The 14886-nt window shown below is 40.8% G+C and overlaps 1 protein-coding gene across 3 annotated transcripts; it reads left to right on the plus strand.

The window, feature by feature from the left end:
- Positions 1-3553: 3553 nt before the first annotated feature.
- Positions 3554-14609, plus strand: TGIF1 (TGFB induced factor homeobox 1). 3 transcript variants are annotated; one of them, XM_045006826.1, is made up of 3 exons: positions 3554-4336; positions 11780-12006; positions 13570-14609. In XM_045006826.1, the coding sequence occupies exons 1-3, from the start codon at positions 4321-4323 to the stop codon at positions 14131-14133; spliced, it is 807 nt and encodes a 268-aa protein (XP_044862761.1). In that variant the 5' UTR covers positions 3554-4320; the 3' UTR covers positions 14134-14609. The 3 variants fall into 3 exon arrangements, with proteins under 3 accessions (XP_044862761.1, XP_044862763.1, XP_044862762.1); XM_045006828.1 differs by lacking the exon at positions 3554-4336 and adding an exon at positions 8669-8687; XM_045006827.1 differs by lacking the exon at positions 3554-4336 and adding an exon at positions 10185-10729.
- Positions 14610-14886: the final 277 nt, after the last annotated feature.

A 14886-nucleotide genomic window follows, 5' to 3' on the forward strand; every position in this document is an offset into this window, starting at 1 on the left:
TAAGGTAAGCACTGCACAGAGCCTGCACCCCCTCCCATGCCCCAACCCTAAGCTCCCTCCCACACCCAAATGCCCTCCCAGAGCCCACACTCCAAACCCCTCAGCCCCATCTTAGAGCCCCCTGCTGTACCCCAAACCCCCTAATCCCCAGCCCCACACCAGAGCCTGCATCCCCAGCCAGAGCCCTCACCCTCCTAAACATACCCCAGCCCTTTGCACCAGCTTGGAATCCACTCCCACACCTCAGCCCCCTGCCCCAGCTCAGAACCTCCTCCTGCACCCAAACTCCATCCCAGAGCCCCCACCCTGCACCCCTTCCTGCACCCCAAAGCCCTTACTTGCCCCACCTCAGAGCCCTCACCACCCCCCAACTGCCTGCCCCAATCTTGAGCCCCCCTCCCACACTCCAAAACCTCTAACCCACTGTCCCAGCTAGGTGAAAATGAGTAAAGGTGGGGGACAGCCAGCAACAGAGGGAGAGGGGATGGAGTGAGTGGGGGATGGGGCCTCAGAGAAGGGGCAGGGTAGGGGGAAGGGTGTTTGGTTTTCTGAAATCAGAAAGTTGGCAACTCCCAGCTGAGTTCTTCTGGGCAGTGTCCACTGACCCCTTAGAAACCTCTGAGGAGCACTAGGCACTGTCAGTAGTTCTCTGCTCGGTGTCCCTTCTGGTTATCTGATTTTTACCCTGACCACCACTCCTGTCCCTGTTTTCTCCTTCTCAGAAATCACTGGTAATTTGTGCTTATTAGTTCCTCCACCTTAGTTTTGGGTGGCCAAGAGCACCTGTCCTGGTAGTACTAATATACAGCCCTCTAACTTCTAGAGCAAGAGGAGGCAGGGGCATCTCAGTAACCATGATAGGCACACAATCCTGATTTATCTTCACCAAATGGCATTACTTGTTTTCCATATACTCATAATGTACAAATTAATATTTAAACTACTAACATGTTAGTAACTCCAAAGCCAATAAGAAACTAGTGAGTGAGAACAGGCCTGGCTGTTATGTAGCATCTTCTAAAGCAGGGGTTCTTAACCTTTCCAGATTACCATACCCCTTTCAGGAGTCTAATTGGTCTTGCATATCCCAAATTTCACCTCCCTCAAATACTACTTGCTTACAAAATTAGACATAAAAATACAAGTGTCACAGCACCCTATTACTGAAAAAGTGTTGACTCTCATTTTTACCATAATTACAAAAATAATCTACTGGAATATAAATACTGTATTTACATTTCAATATATAGCATTGAGACTACAGCAATATAAAGAAGTCATATGAAATTTTAGTTGATACTGACTTTGCTAGTGGTTTTTATGTAGCCTGTTGCAAAAGTAGGCAACTATCTAGATGAGTTGATGTACCCCCAGAAGATCTCTGAAAACCCCCTTAATTATATTTTAGGATTACCTAGGAAAGATGTGCAAAACCCCAGTTATGAACTCAAAGCTCTCAGCTGGGAACAATCCGACGAAGTGGGTATTCACCCATGAAAGCTCATGCTGCAAAATGTCTGTTAGTCTATAAGGTGCCACAGGATTCTTTGCTGCTTTTACAGAACCAGACTAACACAACTACCCCTCTGATACTTAACAAACAAAAAAAATCCCATGAGTCATCACCAGCACCTCAGAAGCAGTGTTATTATTTCATTTCAAGTTAAAAATACCCACTCTTGACTGGGTCTCTTGCTTTCACACTCTTAGAGGGGGATAACTAACTGAGGCATGAATGCTTATAAAGTATCTTGAACTTTAGCTACACACTTACACCTCCCTCACCTGAACCACAGAATTAGTCAAGTAGTATTTTTTTTTTAAAAGCCACCCATCCCCTATGGCAAAAAACAACAACAACAACAACAAAAAACCCCACAACTTAAAAATCTACACAGCTAGTGGGAAAGGGAGCTACTTTCCCTCTCCCCCCAAGCTGAAGCTGCCCAACCCATCTAGTAACACCAGGAAAGTTTGAATAGCAATTTTGGTTTTGCAAACAGGTGACCCACTCTGTTGTTGCTTTCATTCCCTCCTCCCCAACCCATGCACTAGCCTGCACTGCTTGTCTCCTCCCCTACTCTCACTACACTGGCCCAAGCCTCCGTGAGTCAGTATGTCTGACTGTCGCGAGGCCCTTCCCCGCTCGCTCGCTCACTCGTTGCTCAGTCTCTTTCATACAGACACACCGGATATGAGCTACCAATCTCTGTGCCAAATTGCCCTAAGTTACATAAAAGAGAACCACTAAGAAGGCAGCAGCAAACAAACACTAGTGCCTTGTTCACTTAAATTGCTCCAAAGCCACCCTCCCCATTGCACATATGTCCCGCATTCAGAACCTCACAGCTGTTTTATCTTCAGCAACGGCAGGGTAATTACTCTATAAAAAACAGCGACAAGGTGTTTGAGGACATTTTAAAAAAATACTATTGCTTCCCTTTCTGCGTCAGGCGCGCATGGGCTTTTGTACCTAGCTGTAGGCTGCTGGACCCAAAGTAAAGCCATGGTTCCTGGTCTGTTTCATTGTGTAATTATTTAAAACCAGGTTTACTTTTACAATCTAAACTATGGGGAACGCTCCTTCCTTAATTCAAACACTGTTACGTGGTGTTGAGAGTGAGTGCACAGGGGCTTGTTTGCTTTCCCTGCTAAAGTTCAAGCAGAGGATGAGCCCCTTGAATTCATCGCCTCACACGTTTTATGCCAATACTTTTATTTGTCCTGATCAAACAAAATCCAGTTTTGGAACCGCTGAAGGACGAGCACAAAGGGACTCCGGGAAAGCAGCCTTGGTTATTTTACGAGCTGGAGCCAGCTCCCGTTTCAGTCAATGGAAAGACCTCGCGGGGGGGGGGGGGGGGTTTGAACCCAACAGGAACAGCTCGAACTCCGGCATGTCTCATCTCAACGAGTCAGACTCGCAGCAAAATAAACTGTTGCTGAACCCACGTGATAACCGAAGAGGGATGAGTCGAGCTGGTTTTTTAAAAAGCCACGAGCGAGCGTGTCTCGTTGAAACGCCCAGCAAAGCCTATCGAAAAAAAGTGAAAACAAAACAAAAAAAACCTTTAAAGATCGGCTTAAAATAACGCCCGCCCGAGAGAAGCTTCTCTCGCACGGCTGGACCTGGCAAACCCGAATGAAGGGGGCGGGGGGGGGCTTTTGTGCTCGTTCCTCTAAAAGACATGGGGGGGAAAGAAACACTCCCAAAGCCACCAAATCCGCGCTGGAGAAGGGTCTGGATTATTCACCGGATGAGCCCCTACAGGCGCGTCGCGCCGTTTCCAGTCAGGGCAGCCGCGGCTGGGACTGCGGCGCGCCGACTCGGAGCGCGCCACGCCGCGGCGCGCCCCGGGACTGAGAAGTTTGGAAGCCTGTGAGAATGACAGTGTGTCTCGGGCTCCGGCGTGCCAGGAATTTCGAAACTGCCCTGCAAGCCCATCAGCATCATAACAAGGCGGCTCCAACCACAACAACCCCCGAGCAGGAGAAGGAGCCAAGAGCCTTTTGGCGTCTTAGTTATTTTTTCTTTTTTTGGGGGGGGGGGTGTCCGTGGGGGTGGGGAGGAAGAGCAGGGCTTGTTCAATGCTATGCTAATCTTTTAAGCGCTCTTTTCTTGCGCTACGCTGCTTTTTCTTTCTTCTCCATTCTCTTCACACTAAGGAGTGGGTGGCTCATCCGGCAGCAACAGGAGGAGGCTAAGTCCGGGGCAGCTGTCAAAACCCCCCTCCCCCTCCCCCTTCCCAGTTTAATGATCAAACGCCTGGCTAGGAAGAAAGGCAGGAACCAGCAGGCGCAGAGGCTCTGCCTGCCCTGCACTGTCACATCACACGCTCTGTTGTGTGTGTGTGTGTGAGTATCCCGCTCCCTCCCCTCCGCTGACAACCGTCTCCGCAGCCAGAGAGGAGGAGGAGGAGGCAAAGCGTCTATTGCTCTCAGTTACTCTCTCACTTACTCATTGCTGAAAGGTGGGCGGAGGGTACCTTTCCCCCTGGTGCCTTTTCTCACGTTGACAAGCTGGGGCCCAGCATCGGAGAGGGGTGGGAAAAAGAACAAAGAAAGAAGAGGAGGGAAAGCACCAAATCCGGACCAAACATCCCAGGCAGAAGGAAGCTGTCAGCTCGCGGTGACACAACACACAGCCCATTGAAGCGCCCGGGGTAGCAGCCACGGCTGGGAAGGGAGCCCTCTGCCCGCCTTCCAAGTTGCAAAGCGGAGATTGCTCCGCAAGCAAGAAAAGGCGACTTGATTTGTGCGTGGGGTGCCCGTTGGGTAGCAAGCCTTGCCAGCTGGTGCAGTCCGGGGCTCGAGACCACGATGAAAAGTAAAAAAGGTAGGGAGGGGGTGCGTGTGAGTGTGAGAGAGACAGAGTGATTCCTCAGCGTGCTGTTGCTAAACCTGGCTGGGAAAGTGGAAAGCATGTTGCTTTCGCCATATGGAAATAACTGGCGTGTGGTTTAAACTTCATTGCAGTTTGATTTGGCTTATTAAATAAAGTGGAACCGGTTTTCTTCTTTCACCCTCCTTTTTTTCTTTCTAATCTGGTCCTTTTCCTCTTTGTTGAGCTCAGGTCTGAAATGGCAGTTGATAATGTTTCACTTCCAGACAAAACATGAGGGGCTGTTTGGACGCTGCTTTCTCTCCATGCTGCTTGGCTCCCTGTCAAAAACTGGTCAACTGCCTGCTTTGTCCCCAACAAAGTTTTATTTTCGCTTTTTTAAACAGCCTTTTTCTTCCCTCTTTCCTCCTCCCTCTCTCTCTTCACTCTAATTTCTCCAGTCCGGTCCCCAAGGACGGGACTGGAATTGTTTTCACAACTTTAAAAAAGCAAATCCCAACCCAAATACAACTCTCTGAGCAATGCAGTCTGAACAACGGGGTGGCGGAGCTCTTTGTTTGCGAGTTAGCATGGGGAAAGGGGACAAAAGTGGGGGGCTGTCGGAGAATTTAAAATGAGACTTTTTTAAATCGATCTGCAGATTTATCTCCTGCCTTTTTATCAAATACTTTTTTTTTAAAAGACTAAAAGTAAAGTGATTTAAAAACTTACCCACCACGTGGCGGGGAAGCAGCAAAAAAGACGTTTGAAAAACTTTTCATTGGTGTTACTTACGTAATTACCACTTGAACACTTTATAATCATGGCATTGTCGATATTTCCGTCTGTAGTCCTCTAAGTATCTTGAAAACTAAAACGTGTCTGCAAAGAATTGGAAAACATTTTTAAAACGTTACTGCTGTTAAAAAAAACCTTTTTCGGATGTTTGTTTCCTCGTCAGTTCCCTATCTCCCCATTTTTAAGTGGCTAATCAGTAATGTATATTAAGGATTTTTGGTATTTAAAGACCTTTAAATTATCCAAGATACTGAGGGTTAAAAAAGGAGTACTGCGCATGTTTACTACTCTAGAGCAGTGTTGTTTTTCCTACTACACGCTCTTGTGGTTCAAGGGTCCAGAAATCTACTTCGTTGTTAATGTTCCTGGAGCCATTAGAGTATGTGTTTTTATACACCTATTAAGCATCTTCTGAATTCTTGGTGTATAATTTAAAGATGTGCTCTAATATAGTTTGTAGTTCTCATAAGTAATCTTGGACTATACTGATTTAAAATAAAACACACAAAGGAAATTAAGCCGCAAAGGCACACTTTAGACAACAGTCAGTGCGGGTCCCGTTTACACTCTCAAAAAAGCAAGGAATTCAGAGTTCAAACCGAAACTTTGTATTTATATACCCCCCTCCCCCCGCCAAATATTTCAGTGTTCTCCTAACTGGAGTGATATTAGATAACACGTGTTGCATACCAAGCCCAACCCTCTGTACCTAGAGACAGTTACAGCCTTGACTCTAGATTTTCCCATTTTTGTAGATTTGTTCAGATTGTTAAGGTTACTGGAGGTATATGGTTTTATTGAATTATTTAGACTAGTTATTTTTAGAACATTCCTGTGCTCCCTATTTGCACAGTAGTGGTGATGAGTTGGTTTCCTGTCTGCTGCTGCTTCCATTGTTCAGATTCCTCTCCCGGAGGGCAAGCTACTGGTTGTCTAAATACCAACTTCACGCACTTCCAACTCTTATTGTCATCGCCCCCAAACTAAATATGTGTGAAAAATGCTGACGAGGTTACCTTGTCTGCCTATGTATTTCTCTCTGTGTGTAATCTGCCCTGTGATTTGGGAGTTCTGCACTGAAACAATGAAAGGCAGCACATTGGAAGGCAAACCTTTGAGACAGAAGACCGTTGCTTGAGAGTTTATGTGGCAGAAATTAGGAAGTGAGAAGAAGCTCACAGATGTATGGAAACTTTTCAAAGAAGTTATGACAATGATTTTTGTTGTTTCCTTTTTAATTAAAGGTTGGGCTTGCAGTTTGCATTTGTGGCCTGTATTTTGATACTCACGTTTCAGAGCATGACCTGATTTCAGCCAAGTTAGCCTACTTTGTGGAACCAGTAAATCTCAAGCAATGCAGAGGAAAGAAAACTGGTTCTTCCACTTGTAAAATCACATTTAAAGAAAAAGGAAAACTTTTCTAATTATCTGCTATGGAAAATTCCCTTACACATCCCCATAGCTCCTGTGTCTGATCTGGTTAATTATCGATACTATTTAACCTGATTATTTAAAAAAAATAATTCACAAACCTTTAAAATAATAATTCACAAACCTTTAACTAAAGTTCCTTTCCAAATTGGTATATCTTAAGTTAAATCTCTGAAACCTCTTCCATGGATGGCAAAAGTTTATTTCCTAAATAATAATAATGAAATGTAGCTCTTATAGCAGTCACACTGCAGCTCTCTCATGTGCCCTCCTTCCATATCCAAACTTAATTTCCTCACTCACAAAAAATATCAGGGTACACTTTCATTTATAGGCTGGTATGTTTATACATATTAATGACATATTCATACTATCTGTTATTATTTCTGTGTTCTTTGTGGTGTACCTGCTAAGTTTGAAGACTATATGAACTTAGGTTGCCCCTACCTATACTTTCTTGCTTTTAACCATCCTCACTTATCTACGTTAAAGTTCACCTACATACATATATACTTTCTCTAGGCTAACAGTCTCAAACATATGTATGCTAACTTGCATTAGCTCAGCATACAGGATGTGGCCTTGCATTACAGCCAAAAATACTCTTAATACAAATTTATAATCCTATCATGATAAAACAAATAAACCCATAAGAGAAGATATATAAGAAGGTAGGCTAGCCCTATAGACTACACTTGTAGTCTCCAGTCTCCAGTCCTGCAAAGATATAGCCCTGTTGAAGATTGTGCATATGACTATGTGTAGTCCTAGTGAAGTCAATTACAGGAAGATTGGGGGCTTTTTAGATTGAAAATATTATCTAGATATATACATGTAAAACCCAACCAAAGAAATTCACAGAAACATAAAAATGGAGCTAGATTATCCATGAGGTGATCTAATCTATTCCTTCTGCCAAAGGAGACTGTGCCTTGCAGTATACTTGTTCAGTTTCAAGTGATTCAAACAGTTGGTTTCTACCAGTTCTCTTGAGAAGCTCTGCTACAATACAATAGGATATTTTTTCCTGATATTCAGCCCAAATTTTAATTTGCTTAACTTCATTCCATTTCTCCTAGTTAAGGCCCCAATCTATCCCAAATAATTCTTCTCCTTCTTGGTGTTCATACCTAATAAAGTACTGATAGTTTTTTCCATATTAACTTTAGTTATCATTTTGAAAAACTATGCACATAATTATTTTTTTCCTCATTAGATTTATCCCTCCAGCCCTTTAAGCCAGGAAGCTTTAACTGAATTCTTTCCCGTTATTTAGTAAAATCCAGGTATTGAGGTGCTCAGAATTTTATGCAGTGTTCAAGGCATGATCTCCCTAGCAGTGAACAAGAAAGGGACTTAGGATCTCTTTGTCCTGTGATGTGATGTAACACAGTATGTTAAATTCTCTACATGCTGCCAGACTAGAAGTTGGGTGCAGGTAAATCAATTCACATTATATAAAAGAAGGGGGCCTGCTGATCCTACAACCTTTAGGAGTAGTCCTCACTGAAATCAGTGAAACTATTTTTGTATGAATAAGGACTGCTTATCTGAGTAAATCTTATAGAATTAGAGACAAGGTCACTTCTTGTGTCTTAGGCCCTGTTTACATACAAACGTGCACCAGTTCAGCTTAAGTAGTGCAAAACACTCTGTAGACATTCTTGCATCAGTTTAAGAGTGGCTTATTTCAGTTTAGACATATAATCAACTGAAGCTAACTTGTAAAAGCCTGATTTAAACAGAAATAAGTGTCCACAAAGGCCTTGATACAAGTATAACAGAATTAGTTTTAAAATCACAACTTAAAATAAGATGGAGGTATTTCTGCATGTAGACAAGCCCTTATTCTGGGGTGTAAATAACAGTAAATGGTCCAGACATGGAGCCTAGGTGGGAAGCCTTTCAACTGTGCCCTACTAAAAAGGAAAACAACAGCATATAGTCTGATTACTAACAAAAAGAAAAAACAAAGCTGAGTTGCAATCAGCACGAATGAAAACACAGGTTTTGACAGCAACAACGTGGCTTCTGCTCTCAGAGTTATCAGCTGAGGTTGTATGAGATCTACAGCCTTAACTTCCTGTTGCTACAGCTTCTGCACATGCCGTTGGAGATGTTTGTTAAGGGTTCAGAGGTCTGGTGCTCTTTTATTTAAATGAGAAACTGCAATGCCGTTTGTTCCTGTTTAACCCAAACCTGTTTTGTGTCATAAAATTGAGGGAACATGTCACACTAAGTAAGCAGATCAAAGGGCAGACTCCAGTGTTGTTTCATTTATTTTTTTTATTACTGCGTTACAGTTAGGAAACTTACAGTTGTTTGAAGGACAATTTTATTTGATTAATTTTTGAAAAAAGAAATGTGATCTCAGAAAGATTGCATTTTCAACAAATATTTTTGGTGGGGTTTTTTAAATACATTTTTACAGCAGCGGGTAAAGAACAACAAGTTCCAAACCTAAATCTTTATCATCAAAGCAGAACTCTGGTCTTACTGTTTAGAAAGAAGCTTTGCATGGAATGTTTACTAGACCTTGAGAGTTTAATCTCAAATGATTTCTATATAACTGCACTTATGAATGTAAATTTACTCCTCTGAGTAGGCACAGTGATTGCACCTCTTTGGTTCCTGCTTTGCACCATTGGTGTGCCTTCAGCTCCTACTTTTCCTGGCTCCCAAGGTCTTTGTTTTGATAACTATCTCTGTAGCCTAACATTTTATTATCCTCTTTAAAAAAATCAGTGCAGCAACATTTTTAATCTACCACAAGCAAAAACAGAAATGTTTGGAACATTAGATAAATTCATAGATTCCAAGTCAGACCTTCTGTATAGCACAGGCTATAAAACTTCCCCCAAAATAATTCCTAGATCAGATCTTTTAGAAAAGCATCCAATCTTGATTTAAAAATTGTCAGGGATGGAGAATCCACCACAACCCTTGGTTAATACTCTCACTGTTAGACATTTAAAAATGCCTTATTTACAGTCTGAATTTGTCTAGCTTCAACTTTAAACCATGGGATTATGCTATAGCTATAGCTTTCTCTGAATTCTGTAAACTAGTTTCAGCTAGTCATAAGTCTACTTTAGAGTTAGTGAGCTGCTGTGTAGAGCCATCATAACTTACTTTTCAAGCAAAATAATATTTTAATGTGAAGCTATTAAGATTTTTTTCCCCACTTGAAAATACCACATACATGCACTAAGAACTAAATCAAATATACAATTCAGAATTTACCTTGAGTTGGTTATTTAAATTGCATGTCATTGTTTTTGTACCCTGACTGGATAACTTATGTAACTAATCATCATAGTATGAATTGTATATTCAACTGTAACATTCAGAGTGTTGGTTAGTTACATAAATCATCCATCCAGGGAACAGAAACAATACCACACAAGTTACTTAAGTAACCACCACAGACTGAAGTGTGAATATTCACAGAGTATTAACAAAAAGTTCCCTGGATAAATCTGAATAATTGCAAATGACAAATTCAAGAATACCATGATTTGTTCATGAATAGAGATAAGGCAAAACTTATCAAATGCTCAACTCTGTCACACCACATTTGTGCATTTCATAGGTATCTGTGAAACTACTATGCAATAACTCACAATTAGTTCTCTCTCTTTTGGGTCTGATTCCCATTAAATCTTTTAAGTATGAACATAAATGTAGAGTTTCATACTTGTATCTTTTCACAGGCATAGCTTCCATTTTAATATAACTGATTTTTTTTCTAGTTTAGTTTAAGTATTAGTTTTGAAATTTGGACAGCTGCCCATATGAAGCCTTTCTGCCTGGTTTTTAACTTCGCTTGCTTTTATAAATATGCAAGTTTCTTTTCTTTTTTAAATAAAATGGATATTCAAACTAACTTAAAAGTGATTTAGGGCCTCATTTTCCTTTTGTCATTTCTAGAAAATGCTTTGGAAAGCAACCCTATTGTGAATCAGAAAAGCTTCTGAACTGTGCTAATTGAATCTAGTGGTATCTGTGATTTAGATTTATATATGGTTTGTAAGATTCCTAAAATTTCTGGTGGGATTAAAGTACTTAAAGCCAAAGCAAAGTTTCCTTTATGGATTTCAGTGCTATTTGTTTTGTTTCCTCAGTCACACTGTACACTTTGCTGAAGAGCAGAATTGCAGACTGTTGTTCAGCCACAGAATATGAAGTATTTATTTGATTGTTTACATATTGTAGTTCCAAGTTATTAGTAATATGGTTTACTGAATTAATTACAGAAGACAGAATCTAAATGAGATTGAAATAAATTCCTTCTCTATGGGAGAAAAATGTGCAGTAAAACTGTAAATCTAGAGTTCTTGCAGTAAACATATCTCAAAATCTGAATAAGTACACTACTTGAAGTGTGAGGAAAACTATAGGGTTCAAAGCATAAGTTAATCAGGGCAAAGTTGAAGTGTGGCATGTTCTCCAGAAAAATAAATGATAGCAAATCTATACTACCGTGTGGCACTATTTAGGCACTTACTGTTACCTTGCTGTACACTTTTTCCTCAGTGAGTGAATTTTGTGTCACTTTAGAAGAACCAGCCACAACTTGCTTTCTGTTCTTTTCCTCTGCCATTCATTTTTATTAGTAGTTCTGGAAAGCGCTGTTAACATTTTAAACCTATAAAGCTATCCTTAATCAGAAGGAGACGCACCAGCATGTTAAATTGTAATTCAATACAGCCAAGATTTAGGTTGGGTGTATGTTTTGAAATTCTTGTCTATTGGCTTTTTGCCTAGCCATGAAACAGCCTTGAAGAAAAAAGATTGTTGGAGGCATACCACAGTAGCACCCTTTGCTGATCAACATTTGGCATGATATTGACATCAGATGGAAGTTACTTACTGCATATGACCAAATAAAAGGTTGCTAAGGGAACCAGTAAATGAGATTGTGTGAAGTATCCCCTAGGAATAGGTAGTTGGTGCTACTTTTGTTACAGTACACATCTTCTAAACATGAGGCCTGGTTTGACTCACAATAAAGGCTCACAAAATCTGAGCTGGCAAGGAATTGTCCACTTGTTAATGCTTCATAAATTAAAAAATAATGTATATATTTCTGTATATAATTATATACAGTATGTTTATGTTAGGAAGCACATATATATATATATATAGAGAGAGAGAGAGGTGTTGAAGTGAAATGCTGTAAATAAGTATTGAATTGAAGTGACTATTCTCACCTTTTTATTACTGTAGGTGTAGCTGCAGTATCTGGCAGTGAGACAGAGGATGATGACACCATGGATGTCCCACTGGATCTTTCCTCTTCCACTGCCTCAGGCAAACGGAGGAGACGTGGTAACCTGCCCAAGGAGTCAGTGCAGATTCTTCGGGACTGGCTGTATGAGCACCGATACAATGCCTATCCATCAGAGCAAGAAAAAGCACTACTGTCCAGACAAACACACCTCTCTACACTACAGGTATTTTTAAAAGCTCCGATTAAAATAAAAATGATCCTTTGTTTTCACTTATGAAGTTACCAACTTTCTAGTCTCTCTAAAAATGTTCATATTGCAGATGTAATTTTCTGTATATGTTGTTATTGTTTGTGTTGTGGTAGCACCCAAAGGCATTGACTAGGATTAGGACCCTGTTGTTCTAGGTAGTGTACAAACACAAGCTTACAGATGATGTCCCTGATACTGTATTGTCTTATGCACATGCTTAATTTTGCACATTGTGGCTAAAGTGACTTCAAGTGCATAAAATTAAGCATGTGCATTAGTCTTTGCATATAAGCAAAGTGATCAGGGTGATAAGCACATGTATTAGCAGTATAATTTTCTTTACACTATTAAAATGGCGACTTTGGTCCTAATCCTACAAACACTTGAGTATATATAACTTTTATTTATATGAGTCTTCATGATTCATAAAGTCAGTGGGACAAGTCACATGGGTAGAGCTATTCATATGCATGAGTGTTTGCAGGATGAAGCCCTTATTTGGGAATGGCGAGTCAGGAGATTTGGTTTTTGTTCTAGACTCTGCCACTGAAACATGTGTGACTCTGGGCATGGCACTTAGCCTTTCTGTGCCTCTCTTTCCTCCATTGTAGTATGGGTAACCTCACAGGAAAGCTGAGAGACTTTAGGGCTTGTCTACACTAGCGAGTTTACAGTGGCACAGCTGTACTGAGGCAATTGCACTGCTGTAAAATCACTTCTGTAGCTGCTCTCCCGCCAACAGAGCGCTGTCCACACCAGTGCTTCTGTCGGTGTAATTTACATCACTCAGGGGGCTGTTTTTTCACAACCCAGAGCGACATAAGTTATACCAACAAAAGTGATAGTGTAGACAAGCTCTTAGTGCATGGATGTTTGTGTATTTTAAAATCTTTGGATGGAAGGTCATATAGGATTGCAAAGTATTACTATTGTGGTAAATTTTAATTTTTTTATCTTTATAGATCAGTGTTTTGATATAAATGTTGCAATTAGTTAAGTAAAATTTCTTTAATAACATCATAAGGAAAAACTACTTTATGTAGAAATACTTAAAAAAAAAAAAGAGGTTAAGTCATCTGTTATTGCCCAGGAAACTGGCTTGATATTTAAACAAGGATGCATTTCAATGAGGTAATTCATGTTATGTCTATTGACACAGTCAGTTGAGCAGGAAAAATCAGTAACTGTTTGTGGGAGGAGTGGCTCTTTTCAGAGAGAAAAGGTTTTCCTGTTGTTAATTAACCTAAATGCAGAGAACAATAGGTAATAGGTTAATATATGTTCAGAGTTAAAAGCTAAACCTTTCACTTCAGGCTAGCAGTCTTTTTTTTTTGCAATGGAGAGTGAGTTTTGGGGGTAGAAGAAGAAAGAAGAGAGAGGTTTTTACTAGGTGTGTCAGAACTTGTCGATCAGTCTCTTTTGTTGTAGAGTTAAGGAAACTGCTTGAAGGGATTCATTAATCTAACTGAAAGACTCTAATGGCATGTAGTGCGGAAGTGAATGAAGGTAGAAATTAAGATATCATTATGTTCCCAGGTCTGCAACTGGTTTATCAATGCACGCCGCAGGCTTTTACCTGACATGCTGAGGAAGGATGGCAAGGATCCAAATCAATTCACTATCTCACGAAGAGGGACCAAGATTTCTGAAGGCAGCCCAGTGGAGTCTTCCACAGGCACAAAAAACTACATTCCACTGTTGGAAGAGAACTCATTTCTTTCTGGTACCACAGGACTAAACAAGGCTGTCTCTTCTAAACCTTCTTCCCCAGGATCTGTTTTGGCTCGACCTTCAGTGATTTGCCATACCACTGTAACTGCATTGAAAGATGCCCCTTTCCTTTTGTGCCAGCCAGCTGGTGTAGGCCCGACCACCGACCTGCAGCAGACATCAGCTAGCAGATTCACAGACAACCCTCTTGAATACCACGAGGATGCTTCTAAACTAGGACCTGGTACAAATGCACAAAGTGGCCTTTTCAACACTCCTCCTCCTACCCCACCAGACCTCAACCAAGATTTTAGTGGATTTCAACTTCTGGTGGACGTTGCACTCAAAAGGGCAGCAGAGATGGAGTTGCAGGCAAAACTTATGGCCTAATCCCCCCTTTTTTTTCAGGCAGGAATTTAACAAATATGTGATTATTGCTGCCCATGTGATATCAAAAGACTAACTGCATTTTTTATTATTATTATTAATCTTATTTGCACAAGGGATTGCTGAAATGAAGCTTCCTGTCACTGAGGTGGTCTTCAGTGAAATATGGTCATTCCAAGAATTATAAACTTAAAACTACTGTAGAAACAAAGGGTGTTTTGTTTGTTTGTTTGTTTTTTTATGTTTCTTAGTAGGTTTTTCATAATGTGAGATGGTTCCCAAGATCATGTGATTTTTGTTTTTGTTTCTTTCAGACTGTGCAATATCTAGTAATGATGTAGACTTCTTATCATTCCCGCGTGGAACAGAATATACCAACATGCTGTCTAAAACAAATGTTCAGTTTTTTTAAACAATATGAACCTGGATGATTATGCTTTTTTTCCACGATGTAATAAAATATTTTCTTTAAAAATGGACGCATACAGTGTGTTTTGTTGAACAGGAGCGTCACAGGAGACACCAAGTTATGCTCCAAATATAACTGAAATAGAAAGAAGCCAGCATGAGCTTGAAAAGAATGTCTTCTCTCTGTGTCGATCAGAGACCTGCACAAGAAAATTACAAAGTTGTTGTAAAAAGGACATTTACAGGGATGAGGTTGACCAGAGCTACCTGACAGTGTCCTCTTGGGCTGAGCTTTTCAAAGGAGCCAAAGGGAGTTATGTGCCCAACTCCCATTGACTTTCAGTGAGA

Source organism: Mauremys mutica, chromosome 2, assembly GCF_020497125.1.
Source record: "Mauremys mutica isolate MM-2020 ecotype Southern chromosome 2, ASM2049712v1, whole genome shotgun sequence".
In the NCBI taxonomy this organism is placed as follows: domain Eukaryota; kingdom Metazoa; phylum Chordata; order Testudines; family Geoemydidae; genus Mauremys; species Mauremys mutica.

Bases quoted from the DNA above. Each gene is read 5' to 3' on its own strand.
- TGIF1 (XM_045006826.1), top strand. The intron at 12,007-13,569 runs GTATTTTTAAAA...TTATGTTCCCAG, and splicing joins CACACCTCTCTACACTACAG to GTCTGCAACTGGTTTATCAA.